The sequence below is a fragment of the Salvelinus sp. IW2-2015 genome, linkage group LG8 (genome assembly GCF_002910315.2).
Source record: "Salvelinus sp. IW2-2015 linkage group LG8, ASM291031v2, whole genome shotgun sequence".
Lineage (NCBI taxonomy): Eukaryota > Metazoa > Chordata > Actinopteri > Salmoniformes > Salmonidae > Salvelinus > Salvelinus sp. IW2-2015.
In genome coordinates, this window is record NC_036848.1 from 24,314,389 (window position 1) to 24,328,876 (window position 14,488).

A 14,488-nucleotide genomic window follows, 5' to 3' on the forward strand; every position below is an offset into this window, starting at 1 on the left:
TCCTTCCTCTGTCCATGCCATTACAGAGAGAGGAAATGAGAGAGCCAATGGCAGGTCAGGGATTGGGACTGTGGAGAAAATGGGGATTGAGTGTTCTGGGGGTGCGTGCCACTGTTGTTGTGGCCCTGCAATGAGCCAGGTTCATTTGAGGGTCTGCCAATAGGAGGACACTTTAGTGGGTGAGCAGCACCCCTAGAATGGTATCCTGTGTCACTCTTCATCTAATTAGCCGGTCGCYTAGGATGCAGTACAGACTGCGTTGAGGATTTCTCAGGATAGATCCTACTCTTGTTGATATGTTGGCCTGAGCTGGCAGAGTGTGTGTGTGTGTCAGGCTGTCGTCAAATCAGAGCCTCGGGCGTGAGCCGACCCCTCCCACCCTAGGAATTATTACGCTGTGATCCAAGTCGCCTACATCCTACATCCCACTAGCTCACACAAGATCAGTCATGATCACTTTGAAACCTGCCCCTCTGAGCATTCCCTACGCCATGTTCCCAGTAAAGGCTGAGCCCCTGGAGCCAGCGATGGCATTTTTAGAACCTTTAACCAGGCTTCTGTGACCTCTAGTTGCCATTGATGGTTATATCTCCTAAATAGAGCCACTGTTTGATAGGGTGAGGAAAGGTGCCTCCCAGGAAAATAGAATTAGTCGCCTGCCAGGGCACTTGGAAAAAACTTCACGCCAGCCCACTTGGGCATATTTCATAATGACAACCAGCTCACGTTCGTTACCACTATATAAAGCAGTCCATTGGCTCGCCACTTCTGCCTTTGTCATCGCTGCCTACTGCAGTGTTTTGGTCAAAGTGATTTATGAAAACAGCATAGCAAAAAAAAAAAAAGATTCTCTTCTCCCCGTCGCAGTTACACAGCTGTTAAACATATGCTGTTTGTACCAATTTAGAAGCCATCGCATTGTTTGTCAGCACCAGTTTGGAGATTCATTCTTTAAAAAAAGAGGAACCTGCGATGGAATGCACACATGCCAGGAGTTGATGGGGCAGCAAAACAGAGAGCGAGGGGGAGAATGGAGGGAGGAGGAGAAGGGGTGGTTGGAGAAGGGAGGAAAATGTTCTCTGGAATTTGGCATGATTTATAGTTTAGCTTTTAAAGTAATTAATGACAGTGGTACTTGTAAAATAAACAGGCGGTAAGGGTAGTGGTTGGTGGTGTTGACCAGAGATATATAAGAAAGCCTGTCAGTTTACATTAGCCGCCAACGAATCACACAGCCAGGGCCTTCACGGAAGAGACTGGCCTGTCAGACACACACCCAGCCGCTCGATGGACTAGATAGCAAATCACTTCCCTGATAAATTTACTGGTACTAATGCTCCGAAATGGAGGCAGCTTAGGGCCCCCCGCTCTCTCAGTTCCCCATCCGTATGACAGTCTTAACACGGCTTCCCAGCGACTCTAATTTCCTCCATAATTAATAATCTGACTGACGGTAAAGAGGATGAGAGGAAGAGAGGAGAAGGAAGTCTGGAGGGGTCGGATAACGACACCAAAAAAAGAGAGATTTTTGGGAAGAAGGGTAGATTTAATAAAAGTGATGCGCTTTATGTAAGACGAGAGAAGACAAGAGACAAGTTGAGAGGAAGGAAGAGGGAGGGAGAAGCGTGGATGGGGAGGAGGGATAGACTCGCGGTTGGGAGGAGGAAGGGGGTTGAGTGAACCAGATGCTGTTGGGAGTAGGAGGCAGTGGATGGAGAGGAGGGAAAGGCCTCGGCTGCTGTGGCGGTGCTGGGAGAATGATGGGCTTGCACGGCACGGTAAGGATGCCCCTCCAATGTTTGTAAAAACAAGACCATCACACTCCATCTTGCACTCCCGCAGGAACCAGGGCTCACGGCTGATTAATGGCACCGGCCGACTGAATTGGCTGGCTGGGATGACAGCAGCGCTTGGACTCTCCCTGGTGGGTTGTAGTGGARGGAGGCTGCCTCACTGGCAGGCCTGGCCCCGCTCAAGCCCAGTAATAGTGGATGGCAAATAGCGTTAGAGCTAGCTAAAGCATGACCAGACTGTAAAGCCCCTGACCCACTATGTCTGGGTAAGCCATGACCAAGTTAATCAGGGTTGTGTTCATTGGGGCACAGGGTTTAAACATTTAGCAAAAAATGGAAAATGGAAAATGTGCATATATCATTGTTTAAGGTAGTGCCTCCCTGTTTCAGTCCMTTTTCTTTCATTTGGTGCCTAATATACACAACCCAGGTTTTCAGCAGAGTCCAGGGTTGCCTGAGAATTCAACTTAGCTCTAGCACCAAGCAACCACACAGACACTAAATTCCTAGTTCTCCATTTCTGAAATGTCTCTCTCAGATTTTTCTGCYGAGGGAGCTTCTGCATCAGCAGTTGAGCATTGAGAGACTGTGGGACAAATTAGATGTAATCTTGGTAATTTAGTCTCTGGCTGGTAGAATGGAAAATGAATATGGAGAGCAATTACAAAACAGCAATTCCACTGTCACAGATAGGGACTGGCACCTCAAGTGCAGCAACGTGTGGGCTTTGTTGTGGTGCATGAGGAGTGATGTCACTCGGAGAGGCGGCCTGCCACCAGCCTTGTCCGTAGCCTTTTCCTGCAGTCAATGACCATAAGCACCCTCTTTGGCCTCATGGGTGGAATGGTATTCATATTTTTTCACAATTTCATCATTAATATGTCTATGTGTCTTTGAAATATAACAAAACCTTTTGACATAGACAATCTTCTGTGATGTATATAGTGTAATATTGGGATATAAACTCAAAATGGAATACATTTCAACTCTATATCTGACATGGTACAGGTGACTTATTTTTTATGCCCATAACCATGTGTGTGAAGTGTATACTTTGTTTCAAAGTAGATTTGTTTAAGACTACAAAGAATCACTCTGTGTTACCTTGATTTAGCCCACTGCAGTAAAAGGGGTTAAAGGTTAAAGGTTAAAGGGGTCAGTGGCTGGATAACTGCTCAGATTTCAGTACCAGTCATCTACAGGCAGCACCACTCTTGCAGCGAAGTGAAAGAGACAAAACAAAATATCAGACATAGCAGTTTGGTCTTTCGTTCTCCCAGAGCCAATCACTTTTTTCTTCTCACACAAACAAGCTGTAAATTCATTGTTTCAGCCATTGGACACAGAGACCAATATCGAAGATGACGGGGGGGGGGGGTGAAACAACAAACAGAGTGACAGTAGAAAAGTAAAGTTTTTGAGGGCGAAATAAATGAAAAGTTGAACATCTCTCCAAATCATGTTTGCCAGTGTAGCGTCTGATGAATGATCTCAACATGGTGTCGTCTGACAATGTTCTTTATTTTGGGGCAGCACAGTGTTGTTACGGTATTATTGGGCTATCATAATCATTATCAATAGCACTAATCATTGCTAAATAAAGTGGAATAAAATGGTACATGGTCCTAACCATAGGGTATATGACTATATACAATTATCTTTAAGAATATATCCTCATCCACCTTTTTCTAATACTACTTTTTAAAGACTCTTACTGCTCTAAATAATTTTTAGGGCTCATAGTTCAGAGAACCCAAACTGACTGAATGATGTCATACAGAGAATCTCACAGCCCCATGGCTGCAATTAAGCCCCCCAATAGAAACCGAGTGTGAGTAGCCTCCAGAATTTGGGCCTGCATCGAGTCACCCCTGGYTTTCTAGTCAAAGCCGCCTCATTCGTTAAGACATTACTCTACATTCTCCCCCCTCATTTTATAGGATTACCTGGAGGTTCTCTTGTTGTACTTTTTAGAGGGAAAACAGTGTTTGTTTTCAAAGTGAAAGCACATTACCCTGCCAAACAAGACAACAGATTTCTGGCGCAAGCGCTGAGTTTTGGGGGTAGAGTCTTTTCTACATATGAGCAAAATACTCCCCTTTTGTGCTCACTGTTAGGCAATTTCATCCTCAGCCGTTTGCTAATTTAGCCGACTCGCTCACTTTTTCTACATTAGCCACAAACAAATAGCACCTCCGGGTGCGCAACCTATGGTGGATCATTAAAGGTATGCTAGCAACGGTACACTGAGGGATGGCTGTGCCAGGCTCAAAGAGCTACCCGCTGACTTCCTATCTGCCGTGACCTAAGGCTGTGACACATTCCCGTGAATGAGGAAGGGGGCAGAAAGTGAGGTGGCTGAATGAGCGGAGCTCCAAGTGAATGAATACAGCAGAGAAAGCAGGAACGAGGGGGAACAGGTGGGCTCCGTTCTTCATGCTGATGTAAACCAATGTTATTCTATGTAAAACACAGGCGATATCTACCAGGAGATTTTGGCTTTTGCATTTGAAGTGCCACTATTTATTATTCGCCTACACTATGTGTTACGTTTATAAGGGCATACATATTTAAAGTGCTCCCCAAAGCCTTTGGTATTCTGTTGACGCCCCAATGCGGAATAAAAGGCACAACATGTCTGAATTGTCAGCAGTGCTGAGGGACTTGAATCGTTGTGATTCCCCCCCCCCCCCTTCTCTCCATTTAACTCGATTTCTATTTCAAATCTGGAATGATTGAAAACACATGCGAGCTTCCGACTCCCGATGGAGTGCCCTCAGTAATTAATAGGTATTAAATCCTAGATAGGAAATGATATAGAACGAACGGCTCTGTCTGTACTTTAAGTTTTTTTCATGGAACTGATTGGCAAGCTTATTTTCCTGATGACTTTCAATAGGCATTCACAGCAGGAGGGTGCCTCCTTCTTGCTCTTCCTCTCAGCTTGTGGCGTTTCAGATCCCGGCTATAAAGAGCATTTAATTGCTTCATTTGTGAGCATTAGATTTAGCTCCCCCCCCCCCCCACCCAAGAGATTCGGCTTTGTCAGGGGTCGACCGAAGACCCGTCGTTCTTCTTAATTTTTCTTTATTTTCAATGTTGTTTTGTCGTCTTCGGGGGGACCTTTGAGAATGACATCTGCTTGTGTTGTGAACCTCTAAGCGGAGTCAGGATGTGAACGTTTCGTTAATAGCGCKCCGGCTTTCAGAACGATGTCATTTGCAACAGAACCGCTCTCTCTCTCCAGAGGTCCCCTAAAGGAAGTGGGTGAGAAAGGGTATATTCACTGCGCGTTGCATGGATGGCTCAGCATAAAGCATAGGCTTTAAATATGTCTTCTTTGTGTCCTGAGATCTTTCAGTTAAATCTAGCTTCCCTGGAAAAGGAGGAAGATCCTCATAGGAGAGCAGAAGTTCTGAAGAGGAGATTGGGATGGTACAATATGCCAGGTGCTCTATAGCCAGTCTCTGCCACAGAGAGCAGTATGGATAATGGTAAAGCTCAACCACTCGTTTCCATGGTGATAACATTGACTTTAAGTGATGAAAAGCCCCTTTCAAGATGTAGTCTTGTGTGTGTTCACAGGCCCTGGTAATTACATACTAAATTTGAGCCACCAGAGTCGATCCAGAGCTTTATTTTCTATTCCATTTTAATTTCGCCATGTTCCCCTGTGCACATCAGAGTGTGTGGGCGGGAGTGTGTATGGACAAGCGTGTGAAGAGAGGGAAGGAGGGAGGGTGTGTGTCTGTGTGCATATTGCAGACACAGGCAATATGCGTCAGGGTACACAACCCCGCCCCCCCCCCCCCACACACACACACACACACTGCAAAGCTCAAGGTAATCCTTCAGCACAGCCCTTCCATGAAACATTCATGATGGAATTGACGTTGGTCACCCATGGTCATGGCTGCCCGCTTGGCCTCTTGAGCTCCACTGTCCCTGGCCTTGAGCAAACCCACGTAATCCTATACTGAGATCAGCCATAGCATGGTTTAAATGGCCCACGAACCCAGCCAGCCAGTTAGCAAGTCAGCCAGCCATTCAGTCATCTTTCAATCTCATAGGATCACAGTTTAAGAGGGAGACAGTTCCGGCAGCCTTGACCCTGGAAAGCGATCTTTAAATATCGATCTGATCGCCCAAAGCAGAGGTGTTCCTCAGAGTGCAGAAAAGAGGGGAAGAAAACAGTAATTAGTGATTTTAAATAGGTGATCTGTCAAGCTGCGAGTACCAGATGTAAATGTGTGGCGCGCGGCAATTCCTACCCACAATCCCTTCTTGTCACCTTGGGCCTCTCGTGTGGGAGGAGGGCCCCTTGCCCTTAGGAGGCGAGGACCAAATCGGGAGGCTTAGAAATGTGGTCACTGAACATCTGCGTGTCAGTTTCTTTTACAAGGCCGAGGCCAACAGAGAGAACTCGGAGGCACAGCAGTGGCATTGTGAATGGTTAAGATGAATGACTGTGTATATTTGGGCTTTAACATGGTAGCTCTACTGTAGATGTTATTCAGTCTTTTTTCACGAGTGCGATTGTAGTGAGATGCTACTTATCCACAAACATCCTTTTCATTCTCATAACAGAACTTGCTCTTCACTTGCGTTCAACATGTCAGTATAAAGCCATCCTTTGCCTGCTTTGTGATGGGTGTGTGATTTGGTGAGAGGCTCACACTCTTTGATGGTATTCGTAAACACGGCATCTTACATGTGCCCTTGTTAGGTTATCTGTCCAGATGGCCAATAATGAATGTATGGATTCAAAAGGCCTCAGCATCCAGAACTCACTCGACTGGCATATGGATAAAAAAAATAAAACATGTCAAAATTACAGACAATTTTCACTTAGATAACAAAACGACAGAAAAGAGGACGACAGCTCAAAACTAGAGCGCTTGGCTTTTTAAAATTGTTTTTATAATGTTACAAAAATCGTCTTGAAAGCCCTTCCCTTTGACACAAAGGATATGCAGTTATGCAGACTCAGCCAAATATTTTTTTCAGCATTTAAGCATCATTATATATTTATAACTTGGTGCCAGATGACAGAGACTGAGCTAGATGAACTAGGCACCAATATGGCAACGTGGCTGCTGTCTCTCTTCGTGGGAATATCTGATTGCACTTTTTAAACCCTGGCATTCATCAAGTGTTGCTATAGAAAACCTGATGGTGCATGAGCTGGAAATTGACTTTTGATTTAATAATACGTCCTTTAATTGGCGCATTAAAAGTGCCTCAAACGTGCAGATCTCTAGTCGTCTGGAAGCAACGGCAAGGCAGCAGGAGAAGAGTCTTGTGTAGATGGCAGAAACGCCATACATGAAAGAGAAAGCAAATTACACACGAAAAATATAAACTGGGGCTGCCACAAAATTTTCTTCATTTTTTCAGGTTTCTGACACCTTTCAATAAGATGAAAGTACCAGAAACAAACCATGGTGAAATCCATGAAAGCAAAGCGTGAATGAGTTAAAGCGCTGAAAAATAGGCCAGTTCAACAGACAAAACTAATGATTTCCTTCTCTTCAATCCCCCCCCCCCTTCTTCCCCCTCTCTGCAGACTCAAGCGAAGGCTTCCACTGCCAGGACGAGTGTCGTATCCTGGGCCATTCGGACCGCTGCTGGATGCCCCGTGTGCCCGGCCCAGCCCGTGGCAAGTCTCCTGAGCATGGCCACCCACGTAATAACGTCATTGCCCTGTCCATCGAGGCCACCACCGTGGATGTGCCCCACTACGAGGACTGCGGCACCGGCACCATCAAACGGACTTTTGCCACCTTCGGCAAGGACGGCCCAGAGGACCCAGAGCGGGGCGAGCTAAAGGGCAACAAGCGGACAATGATGGAGTCGCAGGCATACAGCCCCAAGGCCAACGGCGGCGCTGTGCGCGAGGCAGGCAACGGGCGCGAGGCAGCCAGCCCCATCACCTCCCCTGTGCACCTGAAAAGCCCGCTGGCCAAGGCGCCATCCGGCTACAACACGCTCAAGTGCCGCGACGCTGAGCGCATCGCCAACCACAGCATGCTGCGACAGCCCGAGGGAAAGGACAGCGAGCCGGCCGTCCGGGAGATCAACACGCTCCTCCACGACAGCGGCCATCTTGAGAAGGAGTCTCCCAGCAGCAAGCGCCTGAAGGACATTGTGCTCTAACGGGCCTCAGGGGAGCCTACACACACACACACACACACACACACTATAAACCAACACGTATATATATACTCCGCCATAGCTGTGTGTACGCAGGAGAAACTCAAGCCGAGGCAAGAAAGAAAGAAAGAGAGACATCTTGAGCATAGTATACAGTACCTAACGACCAGTTCTGACACAGCCCAGATATGGAACCGTACTGGAATATGCTGAGCTTTGTGTTGTGTTCCTCAAGAAAAGTGAAGGCCTTGGATGTGGCTTTGTTGTAGTCGCAGTACATTTCTTGTTTGCTTTTCCGTTTGTTTGCTGCTCACCCCGTCTGCAGCCAGTGGACAGGCAGGTTACTGTTGACTGTGTGACACGCCCAATCGTGCCCCTTCGGCCGGATTCGGCCTCTTTCCCCGCCGAGGCTGGCACTGTTCGAATTTTTGTGGATTGGACACCTACACTGACAGATATAAAAGTACAGTTATGCCTTTTGAACTTTTTTGTATCACTAACTGAGATTGCCTTCATTTGGTTTGCAGTTTGGCTCGGCTGTCAAATCAACTTGTTGTTTCCTTTGTAGAGTGAGCTCACCACAGCGCAACAGCTGACAACAGACAGACGTACACAGGATTGTTCTTCTTTGAACCATTGCCTCCATGCGCGTCTTGAACAGGTGCTCAGTCGTAAAGACGGAATGGAAGGGGGGGAACAGTATTTATGGCTTATCACCGATGGAGCTAAATGAACTCGCTATCTGCCCAGGCACTTCCGTCACGACCGAGATGTATGGGAGAGGGGGGAAAAAAACATTGCTTTAGAAATCTCCTGTGCCCAATCTTGATTGTAGCCAGTGGAGCACAGTTAGGAACTTTGTGCTCTGGTCTTGTACTTTTTCTGAGTTTTGACTATGGGGCTAGAATAGAGGGATCGTCACTCACGTCTTGCTATGTGAACCTCTGTATAGGGTATACTAGTATCATTTTTAATAACCTGTTGTTATGTGACAATCCCTTTAATGTTTTGTTTCAAGAGTAAAAAATAATAATAATAAACATCGGTGTTCAGCTGAAGCTACGGTAGCGTTTGTTACACAAACACAAAAAGAAAAAAACATATGCCAAAATATATTTTATAAATAATTTAAAAATGTATAATGAGAATATTTAATGCTGTGTAGTTATTTTAGTTATTTTATCAGTAAGTTAAACTTGAAATTAACTGGCTTTTTGTTGATTCATTTATTTTTGCTTTTTTATTGATCATGATTCTTTTTTATTTTTGAAATGAACTTGGATTCTTTTGTTTACTGTGTTACCCCTGGCAACTGTTGACTTGCAGTCTACCTTGTTGTAAAGAGTTTCTTATTGGTCAGTTCTTGTGCCATGAAGTTTTTGTGTGGGCAAATAGAAAATGTAAAAACAAAAAAAGCAATTTCAGCAGCAACAGCAGTGTGCCAGTTGAGCTTTGAATGAGATAGCAAAATGAACCAAAAAGGACACAAACAAAACCTTAAAGACCGCTTAATTTATTTAAGTGAGATGAAGAGGTTTAAGATAGTTTTTTCAACTATTGAGATGATTCCAACTATTTCTGTGTCTGTTTTTGGACTAAGGTTCCCCGTAAGTTCCTCACTTCGGAACTGGCCTTAGTGATACGAACCAGAGTAAGGGCCCTGTTGACACTTCAAGTAAGCGACTAAGGATGAAGGAATGCTCAACTGTTGTGTCATCAGGTACCATCTCATTTGAATTGAGTTTGAAAATATAATTAAGAACAAGTCAAATCTTACAATCACAACCAAAACAGATTTGGTGGGAATTGTATGTTTGAAGGAAATTAAGGTCTTTGAAGAACCGTATTGCAAATCAGCAATGCGGTTTTCAGTTGCTTTGCAGTTAAACTATGTACAACATGGAAAATTGTAAATGAAAAAAGGACACATTTGCATACAACGAAATAGATCTTGTAGCTGAATGTCTTTGCTGGTCTCACCCCATGGCTTCTGGCAACATGAAAATCTGAATAATCACTGAATGTATACAGCAGCTTATTATTAAACTATTAAATGTTCTCCACTTTGTTTCCTTGTTTTTCCTGAATGTACAGTATGAGAGGGAAAGTCGTCTTTGATTAACACTCCTCAAAATTACCATCAAATAGCTCATAATGAAATATATGTGTGTTGAAACGATATGAGAGAGTGTGTGCGCATTGTTGTAAATTAATGAGCATGACAGCCTCCCAGCATATTGCAATGATCAATTTTTTTATTATCTTTTGTCTTACCATAATTCGTTCAAATCTATAATGTGATCTTAATATCGTCTGGAAGCCTTCCTTGAAAATGTCATGCTAGTGCATAGAGTGATGACTATTATATTTATCATGATAACATGGAAATTAATAGTTTCTGTTCAGGCTTTGGTCGCAATTAGCATTTCAGGCAGGTGCTGCTCTCTCGTTATAAGTGCTCTGTGACATCATTTTTTTGATATTTTGATTGAATAATTTGAGGAAATAAATGAGGAAGGCCCACCATTATAAGGCGACGGACGGTAGATACACCTCAAGCTTGCAAAGCAAACCAGTCTTTTGGGACTGCTCCAGCCAAAGTGTCCATTTCTAATGGCAGAGCCCTTTTCATTTGCAGGAGTGGGTCACCCATGCCATTTTAGAGGCATTTAACATTCACCAACTCCTCCTTAGATGTCACGAAACAGACATTGAGGCATGTGAAGCCTTGCGTTGCCATTCCTTTTGCATTAGGTGAGTGAGTAATGCACATTCGTACCCAGCAACATAATATCCTTTTGACAGTATTTTCTCCTTACAAACCTTATTAATTGATTAGTTGCCTTTGATGCACTGAAGAGCCTGAAGCTATGAAATAAGTGAAAAGCTATGTCAGGACCTCACTCATCTGCCACTCCTACTCTTTCTCTATCCTTGACATATTCACTCAATGGTGCTTCCACTCTTCACCTCCCCCATAGGTGCAGATGACTCCCTTGGGCGAGTTGTAATGGATTGATGCTCCAAATGAGAAAATGCAGGTTGACAAGGAGACATTCTACAACTACAGCTTAATGGAAGAGGAGGAGGAGGAGACAAAGAAGAGAACCCCCAAAGCATGGGGATAAAATTGATGCCACACAGCTGCCCTCGCAGATAAGTGTGGCGAGCGGGGTCGTTTTTATATTCTCTAGTTAATTTGCCATTGCCTCTCTACCCTCTGGTCAAGCCAACATGAAAGTAGTTTAAAACGTACTCGCTTACAGTCCCATTAATCTATTAGGAGAATCTGGTTTCCTCCAGCTTACTTTTCCTCCCCTACGTCACAGGCAGTAGCATGCTAGCAGTAGCCCTGCCCCCATTCATTTAGATAATTCATGCTGTTCTAATACTGTTTAGACCCCTGGGTTCTTCACATTTACAGTCCTACTCCAGTATCCTTTTCAGCTCATTCATCAACCGATTTACTTAACAAAAGACATCTACATTTTTGGTGTCCTCTGACAGCAGGGTGGGAGGGCTTTCTTCTTTGTTCTATATTGCTCCTCTATTGTTCCTCAAGCATGGAGGAGGCTGATGACACCAGAGGGTACCATCAGGCCAACTCATTGAATGGCCTACTCCATGAAGTTTATTTTTAAATATTTTCTATTAACTAGGCAAGTCAGTTAAGAACAAATTCTTATTTACAATGACAGCCTACCTCGGCCAAATCCGGACTACGCTGGGCCAATTGTGCCCCACAATTGGGACTACCAATAACAGCCGGATGTGATACAGCCTGGAATCGAACCAAGGGCTGTAGTGACGCCTCCTGCACTGAGATGCAGTGCCTTAGACCGCTGCGCCATTCGGGACTTGTGTCTAAGGAAACATAATTTTGCTCAAAACATATTTTTCGTACCCTTAAGTGTGTGTACATTACTCTATTTATACATGGGATATTGTTTTTCAAAAGGAAAATAGCTGGAGTGTGTMTTTAACCTGGAGCTAGCCAGGTTTTACTTTTACTGCAGTGGGCTGAATCAGGATCGAACAGAGTGTTTCTTGGTAGTCTTAAACAAATCTACACCTCTCACATATGCTTATGGGCTTAAAAAACACCTGTACCATGTCAGATATAGAGTTGAAATGTGTTCCATTTTGAGTTTGCATTCCTATACATCACAGAAAACGGAATATTAACAGAACCAAAAAGAAAAAAGTGTATTAATTATGAAATTATGAGGAATATTAATAACATTCCACCCATGAGGCCACTAGAGGGCACTTGGTCATTTGACTGCAGGAAAGGGTTGTAACTATGGTCAAAGGCTGCACTTCAAAGAGAGTGCATATCATCATAATTGCCATTACAAACCAGCTAAAACCACAATACAGTAGCACACACATACTGTATACACTCAATGCCTAATAGGGTCTACCCTGGTATCCCATAACAGTCCCTTTAACTTAGAGCAAGCAGCTATTGTCTTTAAGATCAAAGTATGAACGTCACTGAGTGCACAAAACATTAGGAGCACCTTCCTAATATTGAGTTGCACCCCATTTTGCCCTCAGAACAGCCACAATTCATCTGGGCATGGTGTTGAAAGTGTTCCGCAGAGATGCTGGCCTATGTTAACTCCAAGGTGTCCCACAGTTGTGTCAAGTTGGCTGGATGTCCTTTGGGTGGTGGACCATTCTTGATACATGCAGGAAACTGTTGAGTGTGAAAAACCCAGCAGCGTTGCAGTTCTTGACACACTCAAACCAGTGTGTCTGGCATTGACTACCATACCCCTTGCAGTTAAATCTTTTGTCTTGCACATTCACCCTTTGAATGGCACACACACACACAATCCATGTCTCAATTGTTTCAAGGTTTAAAAATCATTCTTTAGCATGTCTCCTCMSCTTCATCTAACACTGATTGAAGTGGATTTTACAGGTGACATCAATAAGGGATCAAATTTAATCACATTTTATTAGTCACGTACTGTACACATGCTTAGCAGATGTGCTTCTAGTTCCAACAGTGCAGCAATATCTAACAATTCCACAACAGATACCTAATACACACAATTCTAAGTAAAGGTCTGGAATAAGAATATCAAAATATATGGATGAGCAATGACAGAGCGGCATAGGCTAAGATGCAATAGATGGTACAGAATACAGTATATACAGTACATATGAGATGAGTAATGCAATATATGTAAGCATTATTAAGTGGCATTATTAAAGTGACTAGTGCTGCATTTATTAAAGTGGCTAATGATTTCAAGTCTGTATGTAGGCAGCTAGTGATGGCTGTTTAACAGTCTGATGGCTTTGAGATAGAATCTGTTTTTCAGTCTCTCGTCCCAGCTTTGATGCACCTGTACTGACCTAGCCTTCTGGATGTTAGCAGGGTGAACAGGCAGAGGATTGGGTGATTGTTGTCTTTGACGATCTTTTTGGCCTTCCTGTGACATCAGGTGCTGTAGGTGTCCTGGGGTGTTGTAGTTTGCCCCCGGTGATGCGTTGTGCAGACCGCACCACCCTCTGGAGAGCCCTGCAGTTGTGGGCAATGCAGTTGCCATACCAGGCGGTGATACAACCCGGCAGGATGCTCTCAATTTTGCATCTGTAAAAGTTTGTTAGGGTTTTAGGTGACAAGCCAAATTTCTTTAGCCTCCTGAGGTTGAAGAGGCGCTGTTGCGTCTTCTTCACCACACTGTCTGTGTGGGTGGACCATTTCAGATTGTCAGTGATGTGTACGCCGAGAAATGTAAAAAAAAACGTTCCACCTTCTCCACTGCTGTCCCGTCGATGTGGTTAGGGGGGTGCTCCCGCTGTTTCCTGAAGTCCAAGATCATCTTCTTTGTTTTGTTGACATTGAGTGAGAGGTTATTTTCCTGACAACCCACTCTGAGAGCCCTCACCCCCTCCCTGTAGGCTGTCTCGTCATTGTTGGTAATCAAGCCTACTACTGTTGTGTCTTCTGCAAACTTGATGATTGAGTTGGAGGCGTGCATGGCCACACAGTCATGGGTGAACAGGGAGTACAGAAGGGGGCTGAGCACACACCCTTGTCGGGTCCCAGTGTTGAGGGTCAGCGAAGTGGAGATGTTGTGTTCTACCTTCACTATCTGGTGGGTGTCCCGTCAGGAAGTCCAGGACCCAATTGCACAGGACGGGGTTGAGACCCAGGGCCTCAAGCTTAATTATGAGATTGGAGGGTATTATGGTGCTGAATGCTGAGCTATAGTCAATGAACAGCATTCTTACATAGGTATTCCTCTTGTCCAGATGGGGTAGGGCAGTGTGATGGCGATTGCATCGTCTGTGGACCTTTTGGGGCCCCTATTGGGGGTCATTGTATTCACTTGGTTAGTCTGTCATGGAAAGAGCAGGTTTTCCTAATATTTTGTACACTCAGCGTATATTTTTACCATTACAAACAAGCTACAGTATGTAGCACAATACAATAGCACACATCCACACATGCACACACACACAGACTCACAGCCGTGTGTGAAAAAAGTGCCCTTCTCTATCAACCGAGTCCCGAGTTTATT

General features: G+C 44.5%; 1 protein-coding gene across 6 annotated transcripts in view; it reads left to right on the forward strand.

The window, feature by feature from the left end:
• LOC111967631 (protocadherin-19) overlaps positions 1–10,009 on the forward strand; it is a 76,460-nt gene extending 66,451 nt beyond the window's left edge. For all 6 annotated transcript variants that reach the window (XM_023992812.1, XM_023992813.1, XM_023992816.1 and 3 more), the window contains exon 5: positions 7,360–10,009. In XM_023992812.1, the coding sequence (XP_023848580.1) occupies positions 7,360–7,949 (590 nt within the window). In that variant the 3' untranslated portion in view covers positions 7,950–10,009. The remainder of the gene's footprint in view (positions 1–7,359) is intronic.
• The last annotated feature ends 4,479 nt before the right edge of the window (positions 10,010–14,488 follow it).